The sequence below is a fragment of the Hippopotamus amphibius genome, chromosome 5 (genome assembly GCF_030028045.1).
Source record: "Hippopotamus amphibius kiboko isolate mHipAmp2 chromosome 5, mHipAmp2.hap2, whole genome shotgun sequence".
NCBI classification, from domain to species: Eukaryota; Metazoa; Chordata; class Mammalia; order Artiodactyla; family Hippopotamidae; genus Hippopotamus; species Hippopotamus amphibius.
Window position 1 is genome coordinate 155,800,510 of NC_080190.1, and position 23,045 is coordinate 155,823,554.

The following is a 23,045-nucleotide window of genomic DNA, read 5'->3' on the forward strand; positions in this document are numbered from 1 at the left end:
ATCAAGTATATGTATACATATTAAATATATATTCATAGCAAGTATATATACATAGCAGGTATATATTGTTAAGTATATGTATATATCAAGTATATATATCAAATATATAGAAAGCATGTATATATATATCATATAATTATAGGACACCATGATAGCAGGAAACTTTTATTCACATAACTATCTCAAACACCTAGAACAGTTTCTGGAACATAAATATTGGTCGGATGACTGAATGCAGCAGAGCAGCTGATTCCTTGTTAATACAGACTAGAGATTTGGCTAATTCATCACTACTTCCAAGGCTTAGACTTCGAAGGACACACGTGTTCACATTTCTCCATGATTCACTGGCTCTGCACGTCCACCCTGCTGGTAACAGTGCATAATAATAAAATAACTGATAATATTTTTCTAACAACTTATAAAAATATTTCATTTGACTTTGTGAATTTGCCAAAAAGTAAAAGACAGATAGGCTTTATGCTCAGAATTCCCTCTAAGTACTACAAACCCTTTTTAGTTTCACAGTTGCTAAAGAAGATGCCAGATGGCATCATCATTTTAAAGTTGATTCTCAGCAATATACAGGTTGACAAGTTGGAGCTCCATAACCCCAACCTGTAAAGCACAGGTGTGCCACGAGCAACAGACACTCATCTGGCAGCCACTGTTTGCAAGGCTTTAATAGGTATTAACTTTGGAATTGAAAAGTGAAGGCAGTGAAAGCAAAGTCAAGACTTGAAATAAAGATTTGTTGGAAATCAAACAGCTTCTCGCGGACCAAATGGCACTGGCTCAAATGTGTGTCTCCTTCAGCGGTCCTGTTTATGTCATCTTCATGTGGAAAATGTATCCTGAACCTTCCTGGCAGCCAGCCTAATAAAAGTTGGCCTCAGGTGGGGTGACCGGCTGTTTTACTGGTAGCTGATCTCAGGTTTTCATTCTTCTAAGGCGAAGCCCTGAGCAGTAGTGATGCTGCAAAACTACTCAAATCTCTTATTTTATTTTAGATTTTTTTGGGGGGTGGGGGTGGGGTGGGGGCAGGTGGAAGAGAGAGAGAAAGAGAGAGAGAGATGCCATTTCTCTGCAAGAGCCTGTATTTAAGTTGAAATAGAGTCTTAATGTCTGTCTTGGAAAGATCATACCTTCTTAAATAGGGTTCTATCCAATTCAAACTCAGCATTGTAGAGATTGGCAGCAGAATCCCTCCTGGGGCTTTCAAGCTTTGCAGACTCAGAACCTGCTACCTGGTCGATAGGAGATTCTTCAGCCAGGAGAGACCTGAACATTTAATATTGTTCTTGGCTGACTGTGGTAATAACCCCCTTTTCCAGGAGAAGGTAGGAAAACAAATCACACAGCATAGAAAAAAGATGGGGTACAGGTATAGTGACAGTGTCTGGATCCGGCAAGGAGGGAATTATCAGGAAAGGAGAGGAAGGACCTCTAGTAAGAATCTGATAACTGCAGTTTACATGTGTTTTTTAAAAATCTGCTTCGTTTGGGTTAAGCCTGACAAGTAAAACAAAATGCTGCTCTTCAATCATTTTTAAAGATGGCAACATTGCTTCATCACTACAACCCTAGCCTTTGGGCCAGCTTATGGCTCAGTTTGTGAAAGAGACATTATTTATCGGTCTCACTGCCCATAGTTCTTAGTATTCGCTTTGTAAAGTTAGAGTAGGCAGTAGGATGAGAAAGAAAAGGAATCCTTTATTCTGGGTAAAGGATGGCTTTAAAGACCTGTTTTAGTACTTAGCTCTATCCACCTGCTAGGCCCTAATTGAACCCCGGGATACCCCAGGCCTGGAGATGAAGGCGGGCTGTGGCAACGATGTCACTATGTCCATGCAGGAGGCCTTACAGCGAGGTGGGCCCTGCTCCAGCCCACGCATGACAAGGGGCTGGCACCAGACTTTCGTACAGTATCTCCCATGGAGCCACTTCTGCTGGGGTTGGGCGAGTGTGACCCCTTAGGACCCTGGATGAAGACTCCGCCTGACGGAAGGATGCACTAAACCAGAATTTACAGTGAGTACAGCTGTCTGTCCTACAATGCAGCGCATGCATTCCTAAAAACGAATCCCTGTCTGATGGATTATGGGCTTGTAGGAGAAATGGAGTTGAGGCAGAAAACTCAAACCTTGTACTGTCTTGTAAGTGATACAAGAAAACTACCATGATTTTAAACATTACCAGTTCCTAATAAGGAAACATTATAATAAATATAGAATGCTGTTTGGACAAGACATGACATTTGCTCGGCAGAGGTGTTGAGAATGAAGACTTGTGGCTTTTGAACCATGGAGAATAGCTGGGAGGAAGACAATAGTTTTTCGAATGAAATGGGAAACCAGAGGTAGATGGCTGGGGCTGACCTGTTTTTCATTCCTCTGAACAGGCTTAACACAGAAATCCAACTTTTACTGTTTTGTTAATTGCCCCCTCTCATAAGGAAGCTCTTTGTGGGACCCCAGATGAGATCAGATGACACATAGTGCTCTCCTGCTGCAGGAGGTTTGCAGTTATCTTTAATCCACTGCAAATCAGTGCTTTTCAGTTTTGAGTTCCCTGGAAAGCAGGTGATTATTGGGAAGTTAAGATCAAGCTCTCTCGCTCTTTTTTTTTTTTTTCAGTGTTGTCTCTGTGTTCATTAATGTGATTACTTTATGCCCCCCAGCTATTGCAAAATCACATTTTCTCTTGTTTCAAGACTCCGCAATACTTAAGGCTTTCCCTTTTTCCTTTGCTACTGATAATCAGGACACTTTAGGTTTTACTGAGGAGACACAGCTGGCAATGCTCGTGGGTAAAATGGAGAGACAACGTGTTGTGGATTTTCCTTCCGCAGGTGGTTGTGCTCAACTGGATGGTGTTTTTCACACTTACCTGGTGGTTTTCAATAGCGTAACACATAGCACCTGGTGAAGAATTGCACATGAACAAATGTAATTTTGGTTTTAGTGACTTCATTCCTTATCTGCTCTAATTTGCACATACAGACACGTCACAACAGAATATATATGTATCCGCTTTCTTTTCCTTCCCATGTGATCCTTGGAATAATTAGGGTTTCCTTCTTTTTCTGTAAGAATTCGTATTTTTTTAAGTTCTCTTCTGTTTCTGCTATTCATTTTTTTTTTTGGCTGCATTGGGTCTTCGTTGCTGGGCGTGGGCTTTCTCTAGTTGTGGTGAATGGGGGCTTCTCTGGTTGTGAAGCACGGGTTCTATGCGCGCAGTCTTCAGCAGTTGTGTCTCGCAGGTTCTAGAGCATAGACTCAGTAGTTGTGGCGCACAGGGCTTAGTTGCTCTGCATGGGGGATCTTCCCAGACCAGGGATCGAACCCGTGTCCCCTGCATTGGCAGGCAGAATCTTAACCACTGTACCACCAGGGAAGCCCTATTCATTCTACTTTAATTGGAGCTACCCTTCTAGCGATTCAGCTTGTCTTGTCCCCTCAAGTTCCAGGGTCCCACACAGCGAGTTGTGGTTTTTATTTGGCGACCTGAGGTTGTGTTCGCCTAGGAAATGCACAGGTCAGGCTGTTAAAACTGTCAAGCAATGGCAAATGGGCAGGATTGGGAAGTCTAATGGTTTCTGCTTCAGAAGGCCACTTGGTGCAAAGTCCTCTTTGCTCTAGTTCTCTCTGAATGCAAAATGGAGTTAACTCCCAACAGCAGGAGGAGACATTCAGTCCAACAGTATAGCCCGTATCGGTCTACGTAGGTCTGTAGGGTTAGGCAGCCCTTCCCCCCACAAAGAGCTCTCACACAGCAAGTGAGTGAGGTTTACGGTCATCAGTCTCAATATTCTTACTGAATATTGAATACCGTCGTCCCTCAGTATGTAAGGGGGAATGATTCTCAGGACTCCCTGCAGATGCCAAAATCCGAGGATGCTCAGGTCCCGTATGTACAGTGCTGTCATAGGTCCTCTGAATCCTCGGGTTCTGCATCCATGCACAGGGAGGGCTGACAGTATTATGATGTTGACTGGGTTCAATATTATAAAGCACGTCACTATGATCTCACCTTTTCAAATCCTGCAGCTGTGTTAGAAACAAGGGCTTTCTTCAGTGAGCCTTTTTCAACCAAGAAATACGTGCCAGGCATCGTTCTGGGTGCTTGGGATACACCAGACAAAAATGCCTCCCTACTAAAGCTGCTGCACCAGGAGCTGGGGGCTTATTTCACATTGGCTCACACCCAAGATCACTATATCAAAAGGGGTGGAGCTTCTTTTTGGTCCAACGGTTTATACTGTAACTGCCACTTCCTTGAATGGTAGCTGTTGACCTGTACCAGGTCATGCTTGCTTTATTACAGAATTTGTGATACATAAATATTCACTTTTTCTCATCTAGTGGTGCTTAAGTCCATGGACTTCTGAGCCAGACTGCCTGGATCCAAACCTGATTTTACCACTTAGCAGTTCTGTGACCTTGGCCAAGCTACTTATTGCTGCCTCAGCGTGCCTGTTTTTAAATGGGGAGGGTAACATTATGTACGTTACCGGGTGATATAGGGATTAAATGAATTTTAATTTATATAAAGCAGTTGTGCTTGGCATATCAGCAGGTGCTTACTGTCAATACTTTATATTTAATGTTAGTTACTGTTTTCCCCCAAATGTACTTATATTACAGCTCATACATTGTATGAGCACCTCTGATGCCCTGATGCACTTATTTACAAGTGATCAACAGCTCCTTTCTGCTTTGCAATAGACAGTCTGCTCTTTGGTGGGGCAGGGAGGTGTTGGGGGAAGACATGTGTGGTTTCTGTTTCTACAACACCTGACATATAGCAGGCACTTAGTACATGTTTGCTGCATGAATGGGAGAATTGGTCAGAGGCCTAACTGATTGGCTAGGGCAAGAGAAGAGAAACTACCGTAATGCAGTAATCTCAGCATCTTAATTTCCAAAGAGGAGATTTTGCTGGACACATTGATCCCAGAGGCCCAATCTCAGTGCCTAACACAGAGGTGAATAGAAGCCAACAGGACAGATATGGACACATAGTGTGGGGGTGGGAAGGTCTGCAAACAGCATCACAGGTTGGGCAGTGAGATTTCTAGGGAGCAGATAGGTAGTACTTCGTTATTTTGGTGTCATGGAAACCAAGAGGCTCTATGGGACATAGAAAAGTGTGAGGCAGTTTGATAATACCTCAGGGCAAACCTTACCCTACTGAGCTAGAGGGATGAACTCAGATGATGGGAGGTTAGAGAAAAAAGTCACTGAAAAGAAAAGTGAAGGTGAGCCTTGTTTTCCCAGGTGTCAAGACAGGGAGCTGGAACATAAGAAAATCTGCACAGATGGGCACTTGGCAGTTTTAACTGCAATGCTACCTAGGCTTTGTTTTTTTCATTAAATGAGAAATTGAATAGTTAACCAAGTAAGCAATTTTATTTTTATCATCATTTATAACATTCAAATCAGATTACATAATAAAACAATTCTATATAATAACGTATTTTATTGCAATTTCCTGTTGAAGGAATATCCCTTCCTGACCTTTCCCCACAAAGTTCCAGCACCCAGAACAGCTTTCTTGTGAAAAGGCAGTTTTTTCACCAGTTGCAATCATCAGTTATTTTCTGAGATGTGCCTTCTCCTATAGGCGATAATCTTCAGGTCTGAAAGACAAAAATCAACATTTATTTTTTCAAGAATTATTATTTCATTTTCTTCTGCCTGATGAAGGAAGATTATTTTTCCAATTTAAAATGAAAGTAACTGTTCATCAAGAAATATAAACAAATATATCTAAATTTTTGGTGAAAAATATTAAGGCCAAATCATCACAAAGTAGAAGAGTTAAATGACAATTCCCAAGATCTTTTAGAGTATAAATATAGACCCCTGTGTGCCTATGCATGAATGTAAACAGTAACTTAAAAGCCTGAATTCAATTTCCCAAAAGCCCTTTTAATAAAAAGGATTATATATAAAGATATGGATTTACCTAATAATGGCAAATTCTGAATAAGCAATTTCCCTATTTGTATTATTTTATCATATGCTAAATTTAATTTTCATTATAATAGCATACAAAATAAATATATAAATACCAGCCCTTTGATATTTTAATTACACATACATTATATACATACATGGGCTTTTAATTTACTATATACATATATGGCCTTTTCTTCATTTATATATTTATAGGATTAATTACACCTGAAAGTTCCTTCCAGCAGTAAATTAAAACAAAGAACATTTTCAGAAAAATGTTAAATTTTAACACTGGAGAAAATGAGGAATAGGAAATTATGAAATGCAAAAACTGTTAGTGTCCTGTTATCGTTTACAGAGTAGTGTATTTGTAGATATTGAGTTCCTACGGAATTTTCAGAAGGAATTTAGTAAACTAAATTGTTATTTTTGAAACAGCTGTAAAAATATTCAACAAGAATTTGAATTCCTTTAAAAAGTAGGTGAACTGTGTTTGCCCTGAAACAACTTATCTCATCCCTTTCTACATTTACAGCGTGTTTTCTTAAAAAAAAAAAAAAAAAAAAAAAGACAAAGAGACTAGATAGCCCAGATAGGAAGACCAACAGTCTGGTGACTAAGTAAGTGAACTATAATATTACAATTTAAAATTATTATTTAACTCTGAGGAACACAGGCACTGATCTGGGAAACTAACCAAATAAGCCTCACCATATTGTCATTGTGTAACAAGAGAAACTGCAGCATTTTGTCGCTGTTTTTGAAATCTCTTTTCAAATGTAAAAACTGCATCCAAAGTCTGGGAAATGATAGTTTCCAAAGTCTGGAAAATGACAGTTTGATACAATAGCTGGAAGGGGCTCCAAAGTCTACCCCTTGAATCTTGGGTACGTGACTCAATACAAACAGAGTTCCTAGTCAAGAGACACCAGTGCCTTTTAAGAAGCAATTTATTCTCCCGTCCAGCTGGTTCATATAATTACAAAAGGGTGGCGGTGATGCCATTGGAAAGAAATCTTCTAAGGTTTCTAACAATTAAGTCCTAACAAGAAGTCTCTGCAATTCCACTCAATAAAATTAAATGTACTTAGTCACAGCCTGGTTGTTTCCACACCAAAAGTTAATTTATTAACAATGAGATGACGAAAGTACCTTTCAGTGGAATTTGCAAGTAAAATAGGAAACATGTGTGAAGGGTGTAATCTGTCATGTAAAAGATGTTGTCAGTGACCTGAAGGCAATTTTGTTTCAAGCCATTTTGGAGGAAGTGAGGAGAATGAAGATGAGGCTCTGTTAGGGCTGCGGCAGTGATGAGTGAGAAGAAATGAAGGGTTCAGGATTTAAGAAGCAGAAAAGTAACTTGTCCAGGGACATGACAGAGGAAGGAGCTACTGGAAAATGACAATTCAAGGATGACTATTAATTTTCAGCTTGAAGAACTCAGGAAATGGCAATGCTATGTATTGCCATGCATGTTCTTCTGCCTAAGCACAGGCAGAAGAACAGATTCTGAAGGGAAGAATTTTGTTCTGAATATGATGAAATCTGGACATGGCAGGTAGCTAGTAAGGATTTGGAGCTTAGGAGAATGGGGCAAAGGGAAAAACTTCTGAGTCTCTAATACAGATTCTTTCTTATCCCACTTCCACATAGTGGAAGAATTTTCACTAGCTCTCCACTGCTTTGTCAAATTCAAACACCTCAGAATTCAATAACCTTGCAGGACGCGGCCCCAGTTAATGTTTCTGAGTCATTCTATCCACACTCTGTCCATACTTGTCCCATTACACTACTTGCTGTTGTCCAGATAGAAACTTTCCTACCTCTGGACTTGGGTACTTGATATTTTCTGCATTTGGAATATCTCAGATCTCTTCTCTGCCTGGTGGACTCGAGCAATCCTTCAAAATCCACCCCCAAAGTCACATGTTTGGGAAGCCCTACACAACTCTTCCTTAGGCATGGCTCTTTTCCCTGAGATTGCCAGAGAACTTCATGTATACTTCCATCACAGTGTTTCTCAAATTATACTTGCTGTAAGTAAGTGAATAAATGTTATCTATGTAAATAAGTTATGTGTGCTTATTAGATGCCATGAAATATACTAACTACCTCACATGCACTATCTCATTCTACCCTCTTAACTACATGGTGAGAAAGACACTGCTGTCAACCCCATTTTACAGTTGACAAAACTGACGCTCAGAGGGGCTGTGTAACTTGTCTAAGGATACACAGCTAGGAAGTGGATGGCAGTGATCTAGTGCAGACCTTCTGACTCCAGTGCTGCAAGCACCATTTTATTCTATGTAACTCTTATCCTTTACAGGCAGTCCCAATATAATTGATCTTATACTTTCAGCAATTAGCACAGTATCGTGCACGTAGTGGAAGCTTGTAAGATACTTGTCCTTATAGTGACCACCTTGAAAATGCCACCTTGTTTGCAAACTCAACCTTTCCTCTTTCGGAATCTTTTGCAGATGGTTAATTTGCTTCTAAGAGGGGAAAACAGTATCACGGCCAAGGGACTAGACACGTTAGGTGTTCGCAAGAGCTAGAAACAGCAACTCCTGTGGGAGGCAATTAAAAATATTACATGGCTTCAGGAGGTATCCCTGTCGGGAAAAGTGAGATTTTTGCACTAAATGTGGTTCTATTTCTCTCTCCACCCACACAAATGAAAGCAGGTACACATACGACACATCTGTATTGCTTACTCCCTTGCACTAAAAGAAGGCAATCCAAGATAATGTAAGCAAGGGGAGGCGAGAGCTATTTACCTGAATGCATCTCAAACTTCACTGGGCATACAAATTGCTTGGGCTCTTGTAACAATGCAGATTTTGATTTAGTTAGTCTGTAGAGGGGCTCATGATTCTGCACTTCTAACAAGCTCCTGTGTGATGCGATGCCGGTCCACGGACCAACCGCGCACTGACTAGCAAGGGTTCACCTTAGACCTCCGACAGAGCTATTCATCAGACGGAGGAGGTGACTATTTGAAGATGCTGAAGAAGCAAAAGAAGCGCTTTCAGTAGGAAATTTCTAAAGCTATGATGTGTCTCACAGAAGGTGATACACTTCCTCATTCGCTAGAGATGATTCCAATTGATATATAGTATCCTTCTGGCTCTTTACTCACCAGAGGACTTTATTAACAGGCAGTTTTATGTTTTTCTGATACAACAATAACTAATTGTAAATTATGATAACATCAACAGAGGCTGGATACTAAAATTCCTTTAGCATCTATCATCAAAGAAAGATTAACTGTAGCTTTAGTAACTGGGTAAATGTCACTTTCAGTTCTTTAAAAGTTGCTGATCTATGTATAGCAACATTAATCAGAACTGAATTCTCAGATTATGCTGCTTACATGTTTATCCTATTTTATGTTTAGATCTACATAAGCTCCTTACTAGATTAAGTAATTTTTAAAAGCAAGAAATCTGCCAACTAGCATATTGCTTTTCATACTGTGCATGCTTAAATGCTGTTTGAAACTTTAATGAACTTTAATGAAATGACTTGACCTTTTGCCAGATGGAGGACAGGTGAATTTATATCTGCTATAGTTCTTTGTCTGTTTCATTGCAAATACAAATTATGAAGTTTTAAAAGAGCAGATAATATTATATAAGGTTAGCATATTTATAAATAGTAACAGTTTTCATTTTAGAATACTGTTTGGAACCTCAGGAAAACTTTGAAAGACATTTCAAATGCTGCTCTAAAAAGCTAATACCTATTATTTTTTTTCAAAGAAATTTACTCCTTGATAGAAATATAACATATTTTAACAAGATTAGCATGATCTTTTCTTTATATATGTAATATGAAGTATTCAAAATTCGGTATATCAGAGTTGCACTAAAGCAGACTGTTGAGAAAATTTTCTATTTTAGCTGTAGTTATTAAGCAAGATTTAAACAGGCAGCAAAGACCAAGATATGAATTTACCACACAATGAATTAAAAGTCAATTCCTCCTTCAGGGAGATAACAGTCCACTCATTCATTCATCCATTCATTCAACAAAGATTCCTGAGTGTCAGGTCCAGCAGTGGACATGGGAACACACCAGGGAGCAGGACCAAGTCCTGTCTTTAGAGAGTACATTTTCTAACAGAGGAAGACAGACAGACACACACAAACTTTGACCTCTGAAGTGAAAGCTAAAAGTCTGACGCTTTCATATACATGCTTGGGGTTTACTTGGGAGATTAATGAATCTTCAAAGAATTAGCCAACATAAGACTTTCTTTAATTCATTTCCTAAATTGTGCTAAACTTTCATAGCTATTAAATGTTTTATAGCAACAAATCATTTTGCACTTAATACCTGTCACCAGCAAACTGCCTTTAAAAGCAATATGGCTTTGAAAAATAATATTACCACTTTTTTGAATGAAGGAACAGAACATAGAAAAAGGCCTGTTGGAGCTATAGAAAGTATTCTTTGGTGCTTGTGATGGCTAGAAGACAGTTAAAATCATACCACATCTCATATAACTCTCAATTTTCTATAGCAAATTCTTTACCATACACATCCTTATGCAAAATGCTGCCTGCCACTCATTAAAGTAAACAAACACAACACTGCCGCTCACTAAAATGAAACAAACACATCTCAAAAATGAAGAGACTCAAGTTCAGAACACAAATGATAGAGATCAACACATCTGCATTATCTTGAAAATGGGGACATTTCTGTAAAAGAATCTTTTAACGTAATGAAGAATCTTTTTGGAGATTTTAGTTTTCGCTGTAAAGTGGTAGAAAAAATGCACTTGGTTTATGAATAAAATGAAGCATAAAGCTATAAAACACATGGTTTATGTCATAGTTCAGTAAGAGACACAATGTTTTTCATCCCATTAGGATGAATTTATTTCCCAAGGGAAAAATAGCATTCGAATTTCCATTGTAAATTCATGAAATTGAGTATAACTTAAATGTAATAAATTTCAAAAATACTTTACTCTCCTTTAGGCTGTATGTCTTTTCACTCCTAAGTAATATTTCTCAGTATAATGCTTACTCCAACCAAACATTTAAAAGACTGGAATAAAATTTGGATAGTGGAATAATCTTAAGAAATATAAGAGGTCAGTTTGATTGAGTTTTAGGTCACTTCCACTTTAAAAATGGAATTATTTAGAATAAATCACTCCAGGAAATCTGATCACATCACATATTCCTTGAACTAAAGATGTTAGCTGTACAGGTAACAGCAATGGTGCCGCTATACCCGTGTCCCCAGGCACTGCACCACCAGCCTGATCAGAAAAAGTTCAACAGTGATTTTTTAAAAACTAAACTCATTTCAGTGAATATAGTACAATGGAATATTACTCAGCCATAAAAAGAATGAAATAATGCCATTTGTAGCAACATGGATGGATCTAGGGATTCTCACACTAAGTGAAGTAAAGCAGACAAAGACAAGTATCATATGACATCCCTTATATGTGGAATCCAGAAAAATGATACAAATAAACTTATTTACAAAACAGACTCACAGACACAGAAAAACAAACTTATGGTTACCAAAGGGGAAAGGTGGGGGGGAGGGGATAAATTAGGAGGTTGGGATTAACATATACACACTACTATAGATAAAACAGATAACTAATAAGGATCTACTGTATAGCACAGGGAACTCTACTCAATACTCTGTAATAGCTCATATGGAAAAAGAATCTGAAACAATAGATATATGTACATGTATAACTGAATCACTTTACTATACACCTGAAATTAATACAACATTGTAAATCAGCTATAGTCCAATATAAAACAAAAATTAAAAAATAAACTCTTAAGATTGTTAAAATTTTTTAAAAGTCAAAAATTTGCTTCAATTAAAATGAATAGGAATTATTGTTACATTTAATTATCACTTTTAAGTCATAAGCTCTATTGGTTAGGAAATGTAAATTATTTGATTTTGGTTGTTCATATAAAGATTGCTTTTAATTTTAGTAACCAGTCCTAATGTGTTCATATCCAAAAGAACAGTATAGTTTAGAAGGCTTAATTTGAGCAAAATTCAGGACTGGAAATACTGAGGTCTATGGTTTAAGCCAATGCTGAGCTGGTTGAAATGATGGAAAAGCTGGAACATAAACTTGCTCCCTAAGTCCAGCTAATAACTTCTGACTGTGAAGAGTAGCAAATTAAGTTAAATCTTGTAGGAAAATGCCACATGACTAGACTAGCATACAATTATGGAAAATCTTGAAGATGTCCAGGTCCCAGTTCTTTATGGGTTTTGAAAAGGTAAAAATCCTTCTCCACTGTCTTTAATTGTCTGATCTGAAGCACATTTTATAAAGCCATAGGTAAAATTATTTTTTTCTGGGCATTCATTTAACTAAAACCAAAAATCTGTAGATTTTTGGGATGAATAGCTTTTATATCGAAGGGCAAATAGAAAGCTTAAATCCTTGCTCGCTTCCAGAGCTACAGACTGGCCAGGATACTCACCCCAAGTCCCTTTTGCAGCGCCATCGTTCCTGGCACCCATTTTCCTTTTACAGAGCTGGATGGATTACCTATTAAACTCCCTAAATTGAATCCTTCTTTCAGCAAAGACAGTTCCAGGGCCAATCACGATTTTTCTCAAGCTTCCTCACTTTCATCCTCACACCCTCTCTCTTTTGCAGGCACACTTCTAATAGTGCACTCTGTAAAGAGTGTTAGACCAGGAACATAGGTTTTCATCATAAACATCTGTTTTCAAGCATTTACTGATGCTGAAACTTTCCACACTTAGTTTCTCTACAAAGGTGAAGGTTATGCTTAAAATAGAGCATTACTGATTTAATGAGTAAGGAGTGAAAAAATATATTTCTTTTTTGGTTTTGTTTCATCACTCTGTGGATAATGTGAAGCAATTCAAGTTGATATTTTCCACATACCTAGTTTTTCCTAAGAAAAGCTCTCCTACAGAATTTTGTAAAAATTAAAATTAAAAAAAAAAATTCAAATGAACCAAGTTTTATTTTTACCCTACATAATGAACAATTTCCATTACAGTGACAGCATTATAATTTCCATGATTATTGTGGTTTTGTAATGTGTTGGCAAAACTGCAATGATCATGGAAATAATTATTGACAAAATTAAAATAAGTTGACCATTTGAGAGCTATAATCTCAGGTAACTGAATTGTGAAGAAGAGATAGTGCTATTTTGTCTTTGAGAAACAAATTCTAAATGCATACCCTACAGTCACCGCTTGCACATGGCAAATGCAAATTTACTTTGTACCATCAAGAAACACAAAATAAAACTTTATAACATATTCTGACACAATTTATATATCCATGAGATGCAAAAAATACTAATACACCAAGTATACACACTAAGAAGTAATGTGTACAGGCAATACTTCTCATATGAGAAAATGGCTTTTGGTTATAAAGCAATATTTATAGTTTCCTCATAAATATCAGTTTCTTTCCTTCTTGTCTACCACTGTTTTAAAAATAAACAACTAGCATAAGAAAATCTAGAGTATGCGGAAGTTAGCCCTGAGGGAATATAACTTTTAAAGTGATTTAAAATAACTTAAATCCCAACAATGGTAGCTTTTAATTAAGATTAAAACAATTTTGTCAGTCACCTGCTGGGTTCAAAGCTTAGTTTGACAATTGTTACTGTTGCTTAAAAACTTTTTGTCTCTAACCGAACTTAACATTTAAACCAAAAGCTAATAATAGTTGCAATTACAAAATGTGCATTTTTATACTAAAACCATATACCAGGTTTTATTGCTGGGGAAACAAAAACCAAAGTAAGCTATTTTTGTGTTTATCTATTTATGATGCAATCCAGGTACATCTGTTTCAGTCAAGTCTCTTGAAGGTTCACCATCAGATCTATCTTGAATAATTTCCAATTACTACATTGCAAAGGAAGATAATATTCTTGGCTTAGCTATTTTGGGTGGAACAAAAGCATATTTTAATTAGGTTCCCCCTCCAAAAGGAGAAAAAATTGTCTTTCTCATAAAAGCAAATCTATCAGTAATGAGGAATCCCATTTTCAAGGGACTGTACTGCATGGTGTGTCAAATATTTTAATTGTAATTCTAATGTATATACTATTTTATATTTGAACTTTATTAAATGGTAAACAACTAAAATAGCATGGTCCGTTAAGGTAGTCACTAGCCACATGAGCCACTAAAACTTAATTAAAATTACATGCATAAAATTAAAAATTCAATTCTCAGCCACAGTGTAAGTACTCAAGGGCCACATGAGGACAGTAGCTACTGTATTAGACGGCTCAGATATTCATCAACTGTGGGAAGTTCTATTAGACAGACCCAAACTAAAAGATCATCTATTTCATAGACAACAAGTTTTGGGTTAATATAAAAATGTGTATTTTTTTTCCTGGTCACATGTATCACTCCATGGTAAAAAAAAAAAAAAAAAGGACTTGATGTCAGCTCTAATATGCAGAAGAATAAAATGTTGAACGATTTATTTTAATAACTAGTACGCCTGTACTATTATATATCCTAAATTTCAGTAAGTGTATACATACCCACATAAGTTAACAGATATTATGTGGCTACTAGTGAGGAAAGATAAAGCATAAAGGAAAGCCTGTGTCTAATGTATATTCCTGCCAGAGGGAAATTTGGAATGAAAAGAAGGGACAGGAAAATCCATTCCTAGAATAGCAACTCAAAAATGCATCAAATGGCTCTAAGTTTCACTAAAAGTCTCTTTAAAAATAATTATAGCAAAGCCTTCTCTAATTTCATTAAGGCAGTCACCTTCTAATTTGTTTTAAATGAACCAGTAACCACCACTTAATAAAACGAGCAGTTTGATCACTACCCTTTGAGTATAATAACATTACATATAATTTGTTGTGAGTGGTTATTACATTATTACATTGCCTGGTTTAATGGTGTAGAATACACTTTAGAATATTCATGATATATAACTCCACATGCATAATATATGTTTGGTCACATGACTAACTAAATAGCATTTTTGGTATTTCCAGTTTAAAAAAAAGAAAGTACCACACCCATCTTGGTTAGGAATATAAGTTCAATTATGACAGAGTTTCTATAAGAAAATCAGATATGACATACTTAGATTTACAGAATAAAACTGATGTCATGTCCTGCAGCCACTGAAAATCATGCTTGTGGGGGAAAAATCTTGTAATTGGGAAAATGTGCAGTGATACCATATTTAGAGAAAAATCATGATTTCCCAAATTTGTAAAACATACAAACACACAAACAACACAAAAACTAACACAAAAGAAGCAGGAAGTCACACCAAAATGTCAAGTATGGTGAAATTAAATATTTACTTATGTTTATATCTTATTTTTATTTTCTACAATGAACATTTAGTATTTTTTAAAAGCCCCCAAATTAAAATATTTTTCACCTGAATGCCTGAGTTTACTTTCCAAAGAGTATTATGTTTGAAGTAAATGTTGTCTATGTTATGTGCAGTCATATTATTGTGAATTTATAGTAAAGAAAAGGTTCCAGGGTGGTAAATTTAAGCTAATAAATGATTTCTATAAGTTAGGGATTTATTTCAGTTTGTGGCAAATTCCAAGTCTCTTTTAAGTAACTTTTAAAAATGTTAACATCTTCCTAGAAAAATGTTCTGTGTTTATGTGGGTTCAGTTTTAAGGAGAAATATAAGCTCTGTGTAGTTTAAGTAGGAAAAGGTACATTGGATGTATCCTGAATAAATGACCATGTAATCTCTAAGAACAAGTTAAGTTAAAATTATTTTTCCTAAAGTGTAAACTTTATCAAAGTAGTTCAGAAGCTTCATTTCTCAGATGCCAAAGGAGGGAATAACTAACTATCATAGCATGTGGAACAAACTTTAAAACCTTTTATTTTCATAAACTACTGATTTATCTAAACAAACCACTATATGATCTGGATGAAAACAATGAATTAAAATAAAAAGAATTAAAAACAGACTCTTAGGTTTGGACAAGGAGGCAAACTATTAAACAGGTATCTAAAAAGGAGCCAAGGAAAAGAGAAAAGCACTCACACTTAATTCAGGTAGAATAAAATCAGGTTACATAATGTATATTCTCTGGTCCACAATTAAGTAATTGTCAAGTAATCAAAACCAGAACATGAGGGAATAATAGAAAATGCACTTCCTTATTTTAGAAAGAAATACTTATCATGAGAATGTATCCTAATAACTAGCTGATAAAAATAGCAGACATCATAAAGCCAATTTAAAAAATTTTTCACATAGAGTTTGTTAATCACTTGTTTGATAGCAACTGAAAAGCAGCTGAATAATTCAGATGATACAGTGAACAGGAACAAAACAATCAAACAAAGGGTTTTTTAAGCTGGTCAATTTTATTGATTCTAACATGAAGAATTAGTATTAAATTGGAGCATTTTACTACCTTCATATCATCTAAAGATTATTTCTAACCTCATTTATAAACGCTGATAAAAGGATACTCTATTTCTTTATTTATTCATTCAATAAATATCTGCTGAGTGCCTACTCAATGAGCCAGTCACTGTGCTCTGTGCTAAGCAAGACAACATACAGGTCCCTCATGGAGTCTAGTAAGGGAATGACATTAAACAGATAATCACACACATATTTCATTACATCAGAATAAATGCAGTAAAAGAAAAAGGACATGTACAATGAGACCCCATAAAGGGGGCCTAACCCAGCTCAAGGATTTTAGGAAGGACTCCTGGAGGAAGTTACATTTAAATGTTTCTTCATCTGATTTTCCTTGGCATCTATCAAAAGGTATAGCACATGGTATAAACTCAATAAAAGTTTGTAAAACTGGATTAAATAGTTGCTTTAAAGGTAATTTCTCCAATGTGTGTCTTGCACAAAAGAGGTAGCTAATATATATTTATTGAATAAACAAATAAATTAACGAAAGTTTGCTTTTGTGGAAAGAATACAGGTTGTGGAATCAGATACAACTGGTTTCAAATCCAGGCTGTAGTACAAACCAGCCAACCTTTTACAAACAGGAATAATGTATTTATCTTATTGGTGAGAGAATTAGATACAATGTATATAAACCACCTAGCACAGTGCTGGACAACTGTGCTCATCATTTACAATCAATAATATTATTTTGCTCATTATTTGCAGATTTAATAAAGGTGAACCTTGATACAAGTCAGCAAAGTCAAAAAGATTTAAACAGAATACCCTAAAGAATTCTATGTGCAAAGAATGAAGTTAAATACAAATGCAATAAGAGTCAAGGATTAGATTCCTGGACATACTGGTAATTCTGGGAAAACTTTAGATTTTCACAAACCTATCTGGCCTAAGAGCCAATCAAGAGATGTGGATTTTCAGAGTACGGTGAGTAAGTATCCTGTGGGAAGATTAGCTGTCTTTTGTAGACCAAGCAATGAGGATGTGTGGTTCTCTATCACATAAAGTACTGTTCTATGCACTGGGGATGCAGCGATGAACAAGATGCAGCCCTTGCTCTTGAGGAGGTAAATGTGGTAATGACAGCAGTTGCTATGAAGAAGCTGGCTGGGCACTTAGTCTGCGCTTGATGTTTAAGTGAGCCTTCTTAAAGGGGACTGACATCTGAACTAAGGCCTAAAGAATGAGCAAGGGTTATCCCAGAGGAGGAGGTGAGGGACATGTTGTTTCAGGTAGAGGTAAAGCAGAACAAAGTCATGGAATAGTTAAATTGCATAAAAAGGGTGCCAATCTTACACAGTCTGTTATTGCTAGACCAGCACAGTGAAGTGAGAAGAATTTAAGCTGATGAGGTTACAAAGAGCCTGGTAGGACAGGCAAAACAGCCTGGAAACAATTAGATAGGGGAGTATGTCAAATCTAAGCAGCTTTCTGGCATACAGGTAGAGGAAACTGTATAGAGGAGAGCAAAAAGTGTTTTTTTATTTTATTTTTTTATTTGAATTGACATAAGTATCCAGAATTAATGACTTTCATTAGATCATATTCTTGGCTTAATGAAGCAATATGAAAAATGGAGAATCACTTTGTTTTAGATAAGAACAATTCATTTATCATTCCAAGAGACTACAATCAATCCAAGTTATGTCATCCCAAACAAAATATCTGATAATTTATAGGCACTTATGAACATCCTTGCACTTACCTAGCAAGGTCTTAAGACTTTGAGACTTTTGGTTCTACCATCTACATCTAGAGTTTCTTTGTAGGTAGAAGCTGCAAAGAGTATCCAAGGGAGTGAAAAAAAAAGTTCATTCTTCCCACCCTCAAGGATCTCATCATTTGGATAAGAAGACAGGAGATAATAAACTCAGGTTAAAAAACAAAAATAGGAAGGAAAAGAAAGACTTACGGAGACCAAACTCTTGGGAAAGCCTCTATTTCTTCTTGTGTGTACTCATCTAGACGTTTGGGCACTTTTCGTGGTTGAGGAAGCTCTTCCACTAAATTCTTAAGAATATCTTCTGGTATATCCTAGATTAAATTAAAAAATTGGGCTTAATTTTCTTAAAATATATTCTTTAGTAATAAATTAGTAATTCTTAGTATTAAAAACAATAAACAAAAGAATGTTCTAAAATGAGAGTATAATCTTCAAATTAAAATTTCATAAAAAATCCCTGAAAAGTACGTTAAATCAATGATATAAGTAATCTCATTACAATAATACCATTTATATTTTAATCTTGACAAACATATTTCTAATGATAAATTAGACACCTTCAATTTTGACAAGTATCTGGTCACTAAATTTTACTTTGTCTGAATACTATTTAATTTTTTCCCCTCCTTTAAACTGCAGAAAGGCTCATACTCGTGTTTCATCTGATGAGTGTTTGTACAAGTCCATTGCTTCCAGTGCCACAAACTTTTTCAATTCATGCTCCATGTAGTTGCCAAAAAAAAAACTTTCAGAAATGAAAATCTGCTGGATCTTTGAGTCATTTAGCCAACAAGTATTTACTGAACTCCTATGAACCAGAAATTGTGCTAGGTGCTGAGTATACAAAGGAAAATAAAAAGATCATGGCTTCTAAAGGCTTGTAATTTTTTAAAAGTTACTCCTGAGCTAAAACTCTCTCAGGATGAAGTTCTGATTTCTTAGCTAAACCAGTGTCCTCACTCCCAGCCCACCTCTCCAACTTCACTTCTCCATAAACGCCAATGGCTTCTGAGTAAACAACCTCCTCACCTTTCATGCACTGGTCTACATGCAAATCCTGGTGCTTTTATGAATGGCATTTGCCCAGAACTACTTTCCCCTGGATATATATCCAAATGGTCAGAAAAATAAAAGGAAAGGTAAAATATGAAAAAGTCTGAATTGGGGTAATGAAAAGCAGACTAAAGAGTAAAGCATATATTTGAGATGTATCTTAAAAGAAAGAACAAGAGTTAGACTAAATAAAGAGAATGATAAAGTGAAGAGCATGAATAACCAAAGGAATTAACATTTATATGTGCTCTGGGAACAGAAATAAGGCAAAGAAAACTGTATTGTGGGTTTGAATGATCAGTTAATTTTGCAGATTCTATCAAAATAATAAGATATCAATATGGAAGTGTGCTATGGGCATTTCCACAGGGATTGTAGACATAATTCCCTCTTTGCATTTCAGTGTGTTCCTAAACATTTTCAAGAAAAAGAATGATTATACAGTAAATTACAGTTGTCTGCAGAGAGCAGTAGTATATATTTAGGAATGAAATATCTGGGCAAGGATATGGCATCAAATAAGTTACTCAATATGTCTTAAGAATCAAAATACAATTTAAATGACTATACTACCCAAAGCAATTTACAGATTCAATGCAATCCCTATCAAATTACCATGGCATTTTTCACAGAACTAGAACAAGAAATTTTACGATTTGTATGGAAACGCAAAAGACCCTGAATAGCCAAAGCAATCTTGAGAAGGAAAGACAGAGTTGGTGGAATCAGGCTTCCTGACTTCAAACTATACAACAAGGCTACAGTGATCAAGACAGTATGGTACTGGCACAAAAACAGAAATATAGATCAATGGAAAAGGATAGAAAGCCCAGAGATAAACTACGGTCAACTAATCTATCACAAAGGAGGCAAGGATATACAATGGAGAAAAGGCAACCTCTTCATTGAGTGGTGCTGGGAAAACTGGACAGCTATATGTAAAAGAATGAAATTAGAACACGCCTTAACACCATACACAAAAACAAACTCCAAATGGATAAAAGACCTAAATGTTAGGCCAGACACTATAAAATTCCTAGAGGAAAACATAGGAAGAACACTCTTCGATGTAAATCACAGCAAGATCTTTTTTGACCCACCCCCTAGAGTAATGGGAATAAAAACAAAAATAAGTAAGTGGGACCTAACGAAACTTCAAAGCTTCTGCACAGTAAAGGAAACTATAAGCAAGACGAAAAGACAACCCTCAGAATGGGAGAAAATATTTGCAAACGGATCAATAGACAAAGGATTAATCTCTGAAATATATAAACAGTTCATCCAGCTCAATATCAAAAAAACAGACAACTCAATCAAAAAATGGGCAGAAGACCTAAATAGGCATTTCTCCAAAGACATACGGATGGCCAAGAGGCACATGAAAAAGTGCTCAACATCACTAATTATTAGAGAAATGCAAATAAAACTACAATGGGGTATCACTTCACACCGGTTAGAATGGGCATCATCAGAAAATCTACAAACAGCAAATGCTGGAGAGGGTGTGGAGAAAAGGGAACGCTCTTGCACTGCTGGTGGGAATATAAATTGATACAGCCACTATGAGAACAGTATGGAGGTTCCTTGCAAAACTAAAATTAGAGTTACCATATGACCCAGCAATCCCACTGCTGGACATATACCCAGAGAACACCATAATTCAAAAAGACACACACACTCCAACGTTCATTGCAGCACTATGTACAATAGCCAGGACGTGGAAGCAACCTAAATGTCCATCAACAGATGAATGGATAAAAAAGATGTGGTACATGTATACAATGGAATATTACTCAGCTGTAAAAAGCAATGAAACTGTACATTTGTAGAGATACGGATGGACCTGGAGACTGTCATGCAGAGTGAAGTGAGTCAGAAAGAGAAAAACAATTACTGTATATTAACACATATATGTGGAATATACAAAAATGGTACAAATCGACTGGTTTGCAAGGTGGAAATAGAGACAGATGTAGAGAACAAACATGGACACCAAGTGGGGAAAGCAGGGACGGTTGGGGGGGAATGAATTGGGAGATTAGGATACCAAATTATACGCTCTAAATATATGCAGTTTATTGTATGTTAACTGTATCTCCATAAAAGTTCTTTAAAGAAAATACAATTTAAAAATAGTTTTGAAGGATCACAGAACTCTACTGCATTATAGGCTTATATTAAAACCTAACATGGCAAAAATTTTAAATATTTTTTAAAATTTAAACTGACTTTAAAATTATGGTTTGGATAGGCTAGGTCACTATCGACATATATAAAACACAATAAATACTATTGACAAGTGTTTCTTCACTGAAAAGCATTTGAAAAATATTTAACTTTCCTTCCTCAGCATATTTAAATACGCAAGTGTAAGCACACAGAATCAGAACAAGCAGAGGAAGCCCGGACACATGAAATATTGTTAAGGGGTCCTTATTTTTTACTTAAAGGAGTCTATCTGCCAGTTTGGTACTCATGAAAATTTATGAATATTTTGCACTTCTTTGGGAAGCCATTAAAAAAAATCCTTAGATCATATTTGCAAAGACAATTTTAAACGTTGCCAATTGCTCACTCAGCATAGAGAGTTTGGAACATAGTGGTGGGTTCCTGGTAAATGTTTGCTGACTTGAATAAAATTTTGACTGAAATGAGCTTACCAAATTCACTGCTATGAAAGGAATCCACTGAAAGAATGGACAAAATCAAAGTTAGGAATGAAAGATGCTGATTAGGCATTACACATGAAACCAGAAAGGCCGGGAAGTGCCTCCCTTAACTGGCACACAGAGGAGGTAACACCCAAATGCTAACTGAATATGTTTATGGAGACTTTCTTTTTATGTGTTTATGTGCTCTGCACAGAGCAGGTAGTTAATTAACCTAAGAGGGAAATAAGGAAAAGAATAAAAGTAGAAAATAGAAACACAGGGGAGAGGTGATTATTTACTTTCTTGCAATTTTTCCTCTTTATACTTTTTTTTGGGGGGGGTGGGGGTGGGGGGTATGTGCTGCAAAGCTTGCAGGATCTTAGTTCCCCAACCAGGGATCGAGCCTGGGGCCAGGCAGTGGAAGTGTGGAATCCTAACCACTGGACCACTGGGGAACTTTCCCTTTTTTGCAATTTTTAAAGGAATTTCAAATCTACACAAAAGTTGTAAGAATGAGTGAATACTCATCTAACCTTCACCTAAATTCACTAATTCTTAAAATATGACATGATTGCTTTCTCTCTTTTAATCTATTCATAAACATGCATACACCAAACACTTTCTTTATGACTGCATCATTTGAGAGTAGTCTGAAAATATTTCATCCCTAAATACTTCAGCATATATATCTCCTAAATATAAGAACTGTCTCTGACATAACCACATTACAAATTCAGCTTCAGGAAAACTAACATTGATGAAACACCTTTTAATCTAATATATATTATATATTCAAATTTCCCAAATTGGTCTAATAATGTCTTATATAACTTTATTTTTCCAATCCAAGGTCAAGGGTCACATGCTACAACTATTATGTTATGTTGTTTAACATATATAACATATTCTTTAGTTTCCTTTAATCTGAAGAGTTTCCTTGCTTTATCTATCTTTTTTGATATTAATATTTTTGAAGAGGCCAAGCCAATTATGTTGCAGAATGTCTTTTATTTTGGATTTATAGGACTGTTTCCTCATGGTTAGATTTAGGTTAAACATTTCTGGCAGAACACTATTCAGTTTACCTTGGGTCTTCAGTGCTTCGTTCACAGCAGGAGGTACATGACGTCAGTTTATCCCATATTTATGATGTATTTAATATCCTGGTTACAAGTGGTGGTCCACCAGATGGCTTA

At 36.2% G+C, this 23,045-nt stretch overlaps 1 protein-coding gene across 2 annotated transcripts in view; it reads right to left on the reverse strand.

The window, feature by feature from the left end:
• Positions 1-5,398: 5,398 nt before the first annotated feature.
• Positions 5,399-23,045, reverse strand: part of MRPL13 (mitochondrial ribosomal protein L13) — a 38,744-nt gene continuing 21,097 nt past the window's right edge. For both annotated transcript variants that reach the window (XM_057736258.1, XM_057736259.1), the window contains exons 6-7: positions 18,335-18,456; positions 5,399-5,641 (exon numbers count right to left, since the gene is read on the reverse strand). In XM_057736258.1, the coding sequence (XP_057592241.1) occupies positions 5,620-5,641; positions 18,335-18,456 (144 nt within the window). In that variant the 3' untranslated portion in view covers positions 5,399-5,619. The remainder of the gene's footprint in view (positions 5,642-18,334; positions 18,457-23,045) is intronic.